At 66.8% G+C, this 12,538-nt stretch overlaps 1 protein-coding gene across 1 annotated transcript; it reads left to right on the top strand.

Annotated features, from left to right (window-relative positions):
* Positions 1–505: 505 nt before the first annotated feature.
* Positions 506–12,531, top strand: LOC309685569 (myosin-binding protein C, fast-type-like; the record flags this gene model as incomplete). The annotated part of the gene is made up of 8 exons (XM_082501314.1): positions 506–635; positions 717–822; positions 2,495–2,661; positions 4,158–4,323; positions 6,136–6,242; positions 9,607–9,636; positions 9,754–9,893; positions 12,334–12,531. Coding segments are annotated over 8 exons (1,044 nt in total), but the record flags the coding sequence as incomplete, so codon positions are not given.
* Between the last annotated feature and the right edge of the window lie 7 nt (positions 12,532–12,538).

The raw sequence follows: 12,538 nt of genomic DNA, 5'->3' as shown, positions 1-12,538 counted from the left end.
CATATCCCCCCCATCCCCCCACGTCCCCCCACATCCCCCCACATCCCCCCATGTCCCCCTCTATCCCCCATCCCCCCCATCCCCCCCCTGTCCCCCCCTGTCCCCCCCATGTTCCCCCCATATCCCCCCATCCCCCCATGTCCATGTTCCCCCCATGTCCCCACACATGTGTCCCCCCACATCCCCCCCACATCCCCCCCCCATCCCCACGTCCCCCTCTATCCCCCCCCATCCCCCCATATCCCCCCATGTCCCCCCATCCCCCCCTGTCCCCCCCACGTGTGTCTCCCCCATATCCCCCCACGTCCCCCTCTATCCCCCATCCCCCCACCCCCCCCATCCCCCCATGTCCCCCCCCCCACGTCCCCCCATCCCCCCATGTCCATGTCCCCCCATGTCCCCCCCACGTGTGTCCCCCCATATCCCCCCACGTCCCCCTCTATCCCCCATCCCCCCACCCCCCCATCCCCCCATATCCCCCCCACACCCCCCCCATGTCCCCCCCCCCAGATACGTCTTCGAGAACGTGGGGCTGAAGCGCATTCTCACCATCCACAAGTGCTCTTTGGCCGACGACGCCGCCTACGAGTGCCGCGTCAACGAGGAGAAGTGCTTCACCGAAGTCTTCGTCAAAGGTGGACCTCTTTTTTTTTGGGGGGGGGGGCAGATAGAAAAGGGGGGGAGGTCACCTTTGTGTCCATCCGTCCCCCCCCCAGAGCCCCCCGTCACCATCGGGAAGGGGCTGGAGGACCAGCAGGTGGTGGTGGGCGAGCGGGTGGTGCTGGAGGCGGAGGTGTCGGAGGAGGGAGCTCAGGTCATGTGGTGAGTTGGGGGGGGGGGTGGTGGGCGTCCGTCCCCACGTGGGTCACCGCCGGGGGGGGGAGGGGCGGGGGGAGGGGTGGTCCCACCGGTTCGTGGCCATCTCCATCTCATGGACATCTCCATCCCATGGCCATCTCCATGTGGTCATCTCCTCCATCCTGTGGCCATCTCCATCATCCCATGGCCATCTCCATCCCATCTCCATCTCCATGTGTCCATCTCCTCCATCCCATGGCCATCTCCATCCCATGGCCATCTCCATCCCATGGCCATCTCCATGTGGTCATCTCCTCCATCCCATCTCCATCCCATGGCCATCTCCACCATCCCATGGCCATCTCCACCATCCCACGGCCATCTCCATCCCGTGGCCATCTCCATCCCATGGCCATCCCCACCATCCCGTGGCCATCTCCATCCCGTGGCCATCTCCATCCCGTGACCATCCCCACCATCCCACGGCCATCTCCATGTGTCCATCTCCTCCATCCCACGGCCATCTCCATCCCGTGGCCATCTCCATCCCATGGCCATCTCCATCCCATGACCATCCCCACCATCCCACGGCCATCTCCATCCCATGGCCATCCCCACCATCCCGTGGCCATCTCCATCCCGTGGCCATCTCCATGTGGCCATCCCCACCATCCCATGGCCATCTCCATCCCATGGTCAATTCCATCCCATGGCCATCTCCATCCCATGACCATCCCCACCATCCCACGGCCATCTCCATCCCATGGCCATCCCCCACCATCCCGTGGCCATCTCCATCCCGTGGCCATCTCCATGTGGCCATCCCCACCATCCCATGGCCATCTCCTCCATCCCATGACCATCTCCATCCCATGGCCATCTCCATGTGTCCATCTCCTCCATCCCATGGCCATCTCCATCCCATCTCCATCTCCATGTGGTCATCTCCTCCATCCCATTTCCATCTCCATCCCATGACCATCCCCACAATCCCATGGCCATCTCCATCCCATGGACATCTCCATGTGTCCATCTCCACCATCCCATGGACATCTCCATCCCATGGACATCTCCATGTGTCCATCTCCACCATCCCACGGCCATCTCCATCCCACGGCCATCTCCATCCCATGGCCATCTCCATGTGTCCATCTCCACCATCCCATGGCCATCTCCATCCCATGACCATCCCCACCATCCCGTGGCCATCTCCATCCCACGGCCATCTCCATGTGTCCATCTTCTCCATCCCATGGCCATCTCCATCCCGTGGCCATCCCATGTGGCCATCTCCACCATCCCATGGCCATCCCATCTCCATCCCCACCATCTGTGGCCATCTCCACCACCCCATGTCCATCCCATGGCCATCTCCACCATTCCATGGCCACCTCCACCACCCCATGTCCATCCCATGTCCATCTCCACCATCCCATGTCCATCCCGTGTCCATCCCATGTCCATCTCCACCATCCCATGGCCATCCCGTGTCCATCCCATGTCCATCCCCACCATTCCACGTCCATCTCCATCACCCCATGGCCATCCCATGGCCATCCCCACCACCACATGGCCATCTCCACCCCATGGCCATCCCCACCACCCCGTGGCCGTCCTCACCGTCCCGTGTCCGTGCCCGCCATGGCGTGTCCGTGCCGTGTGGCGTGTCCGTGTCACGGCCGCGTGCCGCTGGCAGGATGAAGGACGGGGTGGAGCTCACCCGGGAGGAGACCTTCAAGTACCGCTTCAAGAAGGACGGGAAGAAGCACTACCTCATCATCAACGAGGCCACCAAGGAGGACACGGGGCGCTACAAGATCATGACCAACGGGGGCGAAAGCGAGGCTGAGGTCATCGTGGAAGGTAGGTGGCCCTGCCGAGGGTCCCATGGGTGCTGAGGGGTCTCCAGAAGCCCTGTGAGATGTTGAGGTGAGGTCCAGGAGGTCCCCAGGGTGCCCGGAGAGTTCCTGGGGGAGGTCCCGTGGGTGCTGAGGGGTCTCCAGAAGCCCTGTGAGATGTTGAGGGGTCCATGGGTGAGGTCCAGGAGGTCCCCAGGGTGCCCGGAGAGCTCCTGCGGGAGGTCCCGTGGGTGCTGAGGGGTCTCCAGAAGCCCTGTGAGATGTTGAGGTGAGGTCCAGGAGGTCCCCAGGGTGCCCAGAGAGCTCCTGCGGGGAGGTCCCGTGGGTGCTGAGGGGTCTCCAGAAGCCCTGTGAGATGTTGAGGGGTCCATGGGTGAGGTCCAGGAGGTCCCCAGGGTGCCCGGAGAGCTCCTGGGGGAGGTCCCGTGGGGGCTGAGGGGTCTCCAGAAGCCCTGTGAGATGTTGAGGGGTCCATGGGTGAGGTCCAGGAGGTCCCCAGGGTGCCCGGAGAGCTCCTGGGGGAGGTCCCGTGGGTGCTGAGGGGTCTCCAGAAGCCCTGTGAGATGTTGAGGTGAGGTCCATGGGTGAGGTCCAGGAGGTCCCCAGGGTGTCCCAGGGGTGCTGAGGGGTGTCCAGGAGGTCCCATGGGTGCTGGGGGGTGTCCAGGAGGTCCTATGGATGCTGGGAGGTGTCCAGAAGGTCTTGAGGGTGTTGGGAGGTGTCCAGAAGGTCCCAGGAGATATTTGGGGGGGTTCCTGAGAGGTTCTCCAGATGTTCCCATGGGTGCTGGGGGGTGTCCAGAAGGTCCCATGGGTGCTGGGGGGTGTCCAGGAGGACCTATGGATGCTGGGGGGTGTCCAGAAGGTCTTGAGGGTGCTGGGAGGTGTCCAGAAGGTCCCAGGAGATGTCCGGGCGGGTTCCTGAGAGGTTCTCCAGATGTTCCCATGGGTGCTGAGGGGTGTCCAGGAGGTCCTATGGGTTCTGGGGGGTGTCCAGAAGGTCTTGAGGGTGTTGGGTGGTGTCCAGAAGGTCTCAGGAGATATTTGGGGGGGTTCCTGAGAGGTTCTCCAGGAGGTCCCATGGGTGCTGAGGGGTGTCCAGGAGGTCCTATGGATGCTGGGAGGTGTCCAGAAGGTCTCGAGGGTGTTGGGAGGTGTCCAGAAGGTCCCAGGAGATGTTTGGGGGGGTTCCTGAGAGGTTCTCCAGATGTTCCCATGGGTGCTGAGGGGTGTCCAGGAGGTCCTATGGATGCTGGGGGGTGTCCAGAAGGTCTCGAGGGTGTTGGGAGGTGTCCAGAAGGTTCCAGGAGATGTTTTGGGGGGGTTCCTGAGAGGTTCTCCAGATGTTCCCATGGGTGCTGGGGGGTGTCCAGGAGGTCCCATGGATTCCAGGAGATATCTGGAGGGATGTCAGGGGGTTCAAAGGCCGGGGGTGGTGCAAGAGCATCTCGGGGAAGGTGGGTCCCCCAACCCTGTGTCCCCCCACCCCACCCCACCCCAGAGAAGCAGCTGGAGGTGCTGCAGGACATGGCGGACCTGACGGTGCAGGCGACGGAGCAGGCGGTCTTCAAGTGCGAGGTGTCGGACGAGAAGGTGACGGGGCGCTGGTTCAAGAACGGGGTGGAGGTGCGCCCCAGTAAGCGCATCCACATCACCCACACCGGCAGGTGGGTGCCCCGGAGGGGAGGGGACAACCCCCACCCCAAAATCGGAGGCGGCGGGATGGTGGGTTGGAGGCACCCATGGAGGTCTTGAAGGCACCCATGGAGGTCTTGGGGGGGTTGGAGGCACCCATGGGGGTCTCAGGGGGGTTTGGAGCCACCCATGGGGGTCTTGGGGGGTTGGAGGCACCCATGGAGATCTTGAAGCCACCCATGGGGGTCTTGGGGGGGTTGGAGATACCCATGGGGGTCTCAGGAGGGTTTGGAGGCACCCATGAGGGTCTCGAAGGCACCCATGGAGGTCTTGGGGGGTTGGAGGCACCCATGGAGGTCTCAAAGCCACCCATGGGGGTCTCGGGGGGGTTGGAGGCACCCATGGGGGTCTTGAAGGCACCCATGGGGGTCTTGGGGGGGTTGGAGGCACCCATGGAGGTCTCGAAGCCACCCATGGGGGTCTCGGGGGGGTTGGAGGCACCCATGGGGGTCTTGAAGGCACCCATGGAGGTCTTGGGGGGGTTGGAGGCACCCATGGGGGTCTCAGGGGGGGTTGGAGGCACCCATGGGGGTCTTGAAGGCACCCATGGGGGTCTCGGGGAGGTTGGAGACACCCATGGAGGTCTCAGGGGGGTTTGGAGGCACCCATGGGGGTCTTGGAAGGGTTGGAGGCACCCATGGGGGTCTTGGGGGGTTGGAGGCACCCATGGGAGTCTTGAGGCCACCCATGGGGGTCTTGGGGGGGTTGGAGGCACCCATGGAGGTCTTGGGGGGGTTGGAGGCACCCATGGAGGTCTCGAAGGCACCCATGGGGGTCTCGGGGAGGTTGGAGACACCCATGGGGGTCTTGGGGGGGTTGGAGGCACCCATGGAGGTCTCGAAGGCACCCATGGGGGTCTCGGGGAGGTTGGAGACACCCATGGAGGTCTCGAAGGCACCCATGGGGGTCTTGGGGGGGTTGGAGGCACCCATGGAGGTCTCGAAGGCACCCATGGGGGTCTTGGGGGGGTTGGAGGCACCCATGGAGGTCTCGAAGGCACCCATGGGGGTCTTGGGGGGGTTGGAGGCACCCATGGAGGTCTCGAAGGCACCCATGGGGGTCTCGGGGAGGTTGGAGACACCCATGGAGGTCTCGAAGGCACCCATGGGGGTCTTGGGGGGGTTGGAGGCACCCATGGAGGTCTCGAAGGCACCCATGGGGGTCTTGGGGGGGTTGGAGACACCCATGGAGGTCTCGAAGGCACCCATGGGGGTCTCGGGGAGGTTGGAGGCACCCATGGGGGTCTTGGGGGGTTGGAGGCACCCATGGGGGTCTTGAAGGCACCCATGGGGGTCTCGGGGAGGTTGGAGACACCCATGGAGGTCTTGGGGGGGTTGGAGACACCCATGGGGGTCTTGGGGGGGTTGGAGGCACCCATGGGGGTCTCAGGGGGGTTTGGAGGCACCCATGAGGGTCTCGAAGGCCCCCATGGAGGTCTTGGGGGGGTTGGAGGCCCCCATGGGGGTCTCAGAGGGGCTGGAACCCCCCATGGGCGTCTGGGGTGGGGTTGAAGACCCCCATGAGGGTTTCAGGGGGGGTTTGGAGCCCCCTATGTGGGTCTCGGGGGGGGGGGGGGGTTGGAGCCCCCCAAGAAGATCACTCCCCCCCCCCCCCCCCATATGGGGCATTCTTGGGGGGCACCGCACCCCCATGTGGCTCTCGGGGGGGTGGAGAGATTGAGGGGGGCGGGGGGAGGGGGAGTTGCTTTCACCACCACCACCCCCCCCCAAATCTGTGGGGCGGAGACCCCCAACTGTCCCCATATCCCCCCCCCCACCCCACAGGATCCACAAACTGGTGATCGACGATGTGCGCCCCGAGGATGAGGGGGACTACACCTTCGTCCCCGACGGATACGCCCTCTCCCTCTCCGCCAAACTCAACTTCCTCGGTGGGGCAGCCGGGGGGCACTTGTGGGGCTGGGGGGGGGGGCACTTGTGGGGCTGGGGAGCACTTGTGGGGCTGGGGGGGGGCGTGAGACCCCTGGGGATGCTTGTGGGACACAGGTTCCTTGGGGACACTTGTGGGGCTGGGGGGCACTTGCGGGGCTGGGGGGGGCACTTGTGGGGCTGGGGGGGGCACTTGTGGGGCTGGGGGAGGGCACTTATGGGGCTGGGGGGGGCACTTGTGGGGCTGGGGGGGGCACTTGTGGGGCTGGGGGAGGCACTTGTGGGGCTGGGGGGGGCCATGAGACCCCTGGGGATGCTTGTGGGACACAGGTTCCTTGGGGACACTTGTGGGGCTGGGGGGGAATTGCGGGGCTGGGGGGCACTTATGGGGCTGGGGGGGGCACTTGTGGGGCTGGGGGGGGACTTGTGGGGCTGGGGGGGGAGGGCATGAGACCCCTGGGGATGCTTGTGGGACACAGGTTCCTTGGGGACACTTGTGGGGCTGGGGGGGGACTTGTGGGGCTTGGGGGGGGACTTGTGGGGCTGGGGGGGGGCACTTGTGGGGCTGGGGGAGGCACTCATGGGGCTGGGGAGCACTTGTGGGGCTGGGGGGGGGCATGAGACCCCTGGGGATGCTTGTGGGACACAGGTTCCTTGGGGACACTTGTGGGGCTGGGGGGCACTTGTGGGGCTGGGGGGCACTTATGGGGCTGGGGGGGGACTTGTGGGGCTGGGGGGGGAGGGCATGAGACCCCTGGGGATGCTTGTGGGACACAGGTTCCTTGGGGACACTTGTGGGGCTGGGGGGCACTTGTGGGGCTGGGGGGCACTTATGGGGCTGGGGGGGGACTTGTGGGGCTGGGGGGGGAGGGCATGAGACCCCTGGGGATGCTTGTGGGACACAGGTTCCTTGGGGACACTTGTGGGGCTGGGGGGGGACTTGTGGGGCTGGGGGGGGGCACTTATGGGGCTGGGGGGGGCACTTGTGGGGCTGGGGAGCACTTGTGGGGCTGGGGAGCAGTTGTGGGGCTGGGGGGGGGCATGAGACCCCTGGGGATGCTTGTGGGACACAGGTTCCTTGGGGACACTTGTGGGGCTGGGGGGCACTTGTGGGGCTTGGGGGGGGACTTGTGGGGCTGGGGGAGGCACTCATGGGGCTGGGGAGCACTTGTGGGGCTGGGGGGGGGCATGAGACCCCTGGGGATGCTTGTGGGACACAGGTTCCTTGGGGACACTTGTGGGGCTGGGGGGCACTTGTGGGGCTGGGGGGCACTTATGGGGCTGGGGGGGGACTTGTGGGGCTGGGGGGGGAGGGCATGAGACCCCTGGGGATGCTTGTGGGACACAGGTTCCTTGGGGACACTTGTGGGGCTGGGGGGCACTTGTGGGGCTGGGGGGCACTTATGGGGCTGGGGGGGGACTTGTGGGGCTGGGGGGGGAGGGCATGAGACCCCTGGGGATGCTTGTGGGACACAGGTTCCTTGGGGACACTTGTGGGGCTGGGGGGGGACTTGTGGGGCTGGGGGGGGGCACTTATGGGGCTGGGGGGGGCACTTGTGGGGCTGGGGAGCACTTGTGGGGCTGGGGAGCAGTTGTGGGGCTGGGGGGGGGCATGAGACCCCTGGGGATGCTTGTGGGACACAGGTTCCTTGGGGACACTTGTGGGGCTGGGGGGCACTTGTGGGGCTTGGGGGGGGACTTGTGGGGCTGGGGGGGGCACTTGTGGGGCTGGGGAGCACTTGTGGGGCTGGGGGGGGGGCATGAGACCCCTGGGGATGCTTGTGGGACACAGCTTCCTTGGGGGCACTTATGGGGCTGGGGGGGGCACTTATGGGGCTTGGGGGGGGACTTGTGGGGCTGGGGGGGGCACTTGTGGGGCTGGGGAGCACTTGTGGGGCTGGGGGGGGGGCATGAGACCCCTGGGGATGCTTGTGGGACACAGCTTCCTTGGGGACACTTGTGGGGCTGGGGGGCACTTGTGGGGCTTGGGGGGGGACTTGTGGGGCTGGGGGGGGCACTTATGGGGCTGAGGGGGCACTTATGGGGCTGGGGGGGGCACTTGTGGGGCTGGGGAGCACTTGTGGGGCTGGGGGGGGCATGAGACCCCTGGGGATGCTTGTGGGACACAGGTTCCTTGGGGACACTTGTGGGGCTGGGGGGGGACTTGTGGGGCTGGGGGGCACTTATGGGGCTGGGGGGGGCACTTGTGGGGCTGGGGGAGGCACTTGTGGGGCTGGGGGGGGGCATGAGACCCCTGGGGATGCTTGTGGGACACAGGTTCCTTGGGGACACTTGTGGGGCTGGGGGGCACTTGTGGGGCTGGGGGGCACTTATGGGGCTGGGGGGGGCACTTGTGGGGCTGGGGGAGGGCACTTATGGGGCTGAGGGGGCCACTTATGGGGCTGGGGGGCCACTTGTGGGGCTGGGGGGGTACCCAAACCCAATGGGCCCACTTATGGGGCTGAGGGGGGCACTTATGGGGCTGAGGAGGTACCCAAACCCAATGGGCCCACTTATGGGGCTGAGGGGGGCACTTATGGGGCTGAGGTGCCACTTATGGGGCTGAGGGGGCCACTTATGGGGTTGGAGTGGCCACTTATGGGGCTGAGGGGGCCACTTATGGGGCTGGGGGGGCACTTATAGGGCTGGAGTGGCCACTTATGGGGCTGGGTGAGGGGGCCACTTATGGGGCTGGGGGGGCACTTATGGGGCTGGGTGAGGGGGCCACTTATGGGGCTGAGGGGGCACTTATGGGGCTGAGTGTGGGGGGCACTTATGGGGCTGAGTGGCCACTTATGGGGCTGAGGGCCCACTTATGGGGCTGAGGGGGCCACTTATGGGGCTGAAGTGGCCACTTATGGGGTTGGAGTGGCCACTTATGGGGCTGGGGGGGCACTTATAGGGCTGGAGTGGCCACTTATGGGGCTGGGTGAGGGGGCCACTTATGGGGCTGGGGGGGCACTTATGGGGCTGGGTGAGGGGGCCACTTATGGGGCTGAGTGTGGGGGGCACTTATGGGGCTGAGTGTGGGGGGCACTTATGGGGCTGAGTGGCCACTTATGGGGCTGAGGGCCCACTTATGGGGCTGAGGGGCCACTTATGGGGCTGAGGGCCCACTTATGGGGCTGAGGGGCCACTTATGGGGCTGGGGGGGTACCCAAACCCAATGAGCCCACTTATGGGGCTGAGGGGGCCACTTATGGGGCTGAGGGGGTACCCAAACCCAATGAGACCACTTATGGGGTTGGAGTGGCCACTTATGGGGTTGGAGGGCCCACTTATGGGGCTGAGGGGGCCACTTATGGGGCTGGAGGGGACCCTTTGGTACCCCCCCCCCTCTTCTCATTACCCCTTTCCTCCCCACAGAGATCAAAGTGGAGTACGTCCCCAAACAAGGTGAGGGGGGGGGGGGGGACACCCTGAAGGGGGTCACACACACACTGGGGACCCCCCGGGCCGTGTCCCCACATGTCCCCACATGTCCCCACGTGTGTGTGTCCCCCCCCCCCCCAGAGCCCCCCAAGATCCACCTGGACTGTTCGGGGCAGGCGACGGAGAACACCATCGTGGTGGTGGCCGGGAACAAAGTGCGCCTCGACGTCCCCATCTCGGGGGAGCCCGCGCCCACCGTCACCTGGATGAAGGACGGACAGGTGACAGCCCCCCCCCCTGTCCCCAGTGGGGCACACCCCACACATCCCCCCCCCCCCCCCATGTGGGGTGTCCCCCCTCCGCCCCGGCTGGGGGGTCCCATGTCACCCCTATGGCCCCCCCATGGCCTCCTCTGGGGTGGCACTGTCACCCCCATGTCCCCATCTGGGGGGTCTTATGTCACCCCCATGGCCCCCCCATGTCCCCATGTCCCCCCCATGTCCCCCCCCCGTCCCCATGGCCTCCTCTGGGGTGGCTCTGTCCCCCCCTGTCCCCATCTGGGGGGTCCCGTGGCCCCATGTCCCCCCCATGGCCCCCTCTGGGGTGGCACTGTACCCCCCCTGTCCCCATCTGAGGGGTCTTATGTCACCCCCATGGCCCCCCCCTGTCCCCATGTCCCTCTCTGGGGTGGCTCTGTCCCCCCCATGTTCCCATGTCCCCCCCTGTCCCCATCTGGGGGGTCCCATGTCACCCCCCTGTCCCCATTCCCCCTCTGGGGTGGCACTGTCCCCCCATGTCCCCATCTGAGGGGTCTTATGTCCCCCCATGTCCCCCCATGTCCCCCTGTCCCCCCCATGTCCCCCTCTGAGGTGGCTCTGTCCCCTCATGTCCCCATCTGGGGGGTCCCGTGGCCCCATGTCACCCCCATGTCCCCCCCCGTCCCCATCTGGGGGGTCCCATGGACCCCCTGTCCCCCTGTCCCCATGTCCCCCTCTGAGGTGGCTCTGTCCCCCCCCGTCCCCATCTGAGGGGTCCCACGTCCCCCCATGGCCCCACGTCCCCTCATGTCCCAATGTCCCCCCCATGTCCCCCTCTGAGGTGGCTCTGTCCCCCCATGTCCCCATCTGAGGGGTCTTATGTCACCCCCATGGCCCCATGTCCCCCCCTGGGGTGGCACTGTCCCCCCCGCCCCCATCTGGGGGGTCCCATGTCCCCCCATGGCCCCATCTGGGGGGTCCCGTGGCCCCATGTCACCCCCATGTCCCCCCCCGTCCCCATCTGAGGGGACTTATGTCACCCCCATGGCCCCCCCCTGTCCCCATGTCCCCCTCTGAGGTGGCTCTGTCCCCCCCATGTCCCCATATGAGGGGTCTTATGTCACCCCCATGGCCCCCCCATGGCCCCATGTCCCCCCCATGTCCCCCTCTGGGGTGGCTCTGTCCCCCCTATGTCCCCCTCTGAGGGGTCTTATGTCCCCCCCATGTCCCCCCCTGTCCCCATGTCCCCCTCTGGGGTGGCGCTGTCCCCCCATGTCCCCATCTGAGGGGTCTTATGTCACCCCCATGGCCCCCCATGTCCCCATGTTCCCCTCTGAGGTGGCTCTGTCCCCCCATGTCCCCATCTGGGGGGTCCAGTGCCCCCATGTCACCCCCATGTCCCCCCCCGTCCCCATCTGAGGGGTCTTATGTCCCCCCATGGCCCCACGTCCCCCCCATGTCCCCCTCTGGGGTAGTGCTGTCCCCCCCTGTCCCCCTCTGGGGGGTCCCACGTCCCCCCCTGTCCCCCTCAAGTCCCCCTCTGGGGTGGCTCTGTCCCCCCCTGTCCCCATCTGGGGGGTCCCACGTCCCCCCCTGTCCCCCTCTTGTCCCCCTCTGAGGGGTCTTATGTCCCCCCCATGGCCCCCCCTGTCCCCATGGCCCCCCCTGGGGTGGCTCTGTCCCCCCCTGTCCCCATCTGGGGGGTCCCACGTCCCCCCCTGTCCCCCTCATGTCCCCCTCTGAGGGGTCTTATGTCCCCCCCATGGCCCCATGTCCCCATCTGGGGGGTCCCGTGGCCCCATGGCCCCCCCATGGCCCCCCCCGTCCCCATGTCCCCCTCTGGGGTGGCTCTGTCCCCCCATGTCCCCACCTGGGGGGTCCCGTGGCCCCATGTCACCCCCATGTCCCCCCCCGTCCCCATGTCCCCCTCTGAGGTGGCTCTGTCTCCCCATGTCCCCACCTGGGGGGTCCCATGTCCCCCCCTGTCCCCATCTGGGGGTCCAGTGCCCCCATGTCACCCCCATGTCCCCCCCCCGTCCCCATCTGAGGGGTCTTATGTCCCCCCATGGCCCCACGTCCCCCCCTGTCCCCCCCATGTCCCCCTCTGAGGTGGCTCTGTCCCCCCATGGCCCCATCTGGGGGGTCCCACGTCCCCCCATGTCCCCTCATGTCCCCCTCATGTCCCCATCAGGGGTGGCTCTGTCCCCCCATGTCCCCACCTGGGGGGTCCCATGGCCCCATGTCACCCCCATGTCCCCCCCTGTCCCCATCTGAGGGGTCTTATGTCCCCCCATGTCCCCCTGTCCCCCCCATGTCCCCCTCTGGGGTCTTCTGTCCCCCCATGGCCCCATCTGGGGGGTCCCACGTCCCCCCCTGTCCCCCTCATGTCCCCCTCTGGGGTGGCTCTGTCCCCCCCCGCCCCCTCTGAGGGGTCCCCCCCGCCCCTCCCCCCCGCCCCCCTCAGGAGTTCCCGCCGGGGGAGGGCCGCGCGCACGTGGAGGCGAAGCCGTCGCTCAGCAGTTTCGTCATCGAGAGCGCCGAGCGCGGGGACGAGGGGCACTACACCATCCGCGTCACCAACCCCGCCGGGACCGACAGCGCCCGACTGCGCCTGCGCGTCGTGGGTCAGCGGGGGGCGGGGCCAGAGGGGGGCGGGGCCAGGGGGGGGC

This window comes from Vanellus vanellus, assembly GCF_965231255.1.
Source record: "Vanellus vanellus genome assembly, contig: HAP1_SCAFFOLD_2323, whole genome shotgun sequence".
Taxonomy (NCBI): Eukaryota; Metazoa; Chordata; class Aves; order Charadriiformes; family Charadriidae; genus Vanellus; species Vanellus vanellus.
The sequence above is the reverse complement of the archived record's forward strand: the minus strand, read 5'-3'. Positions and strand labels throughout refer to the sequence as shown.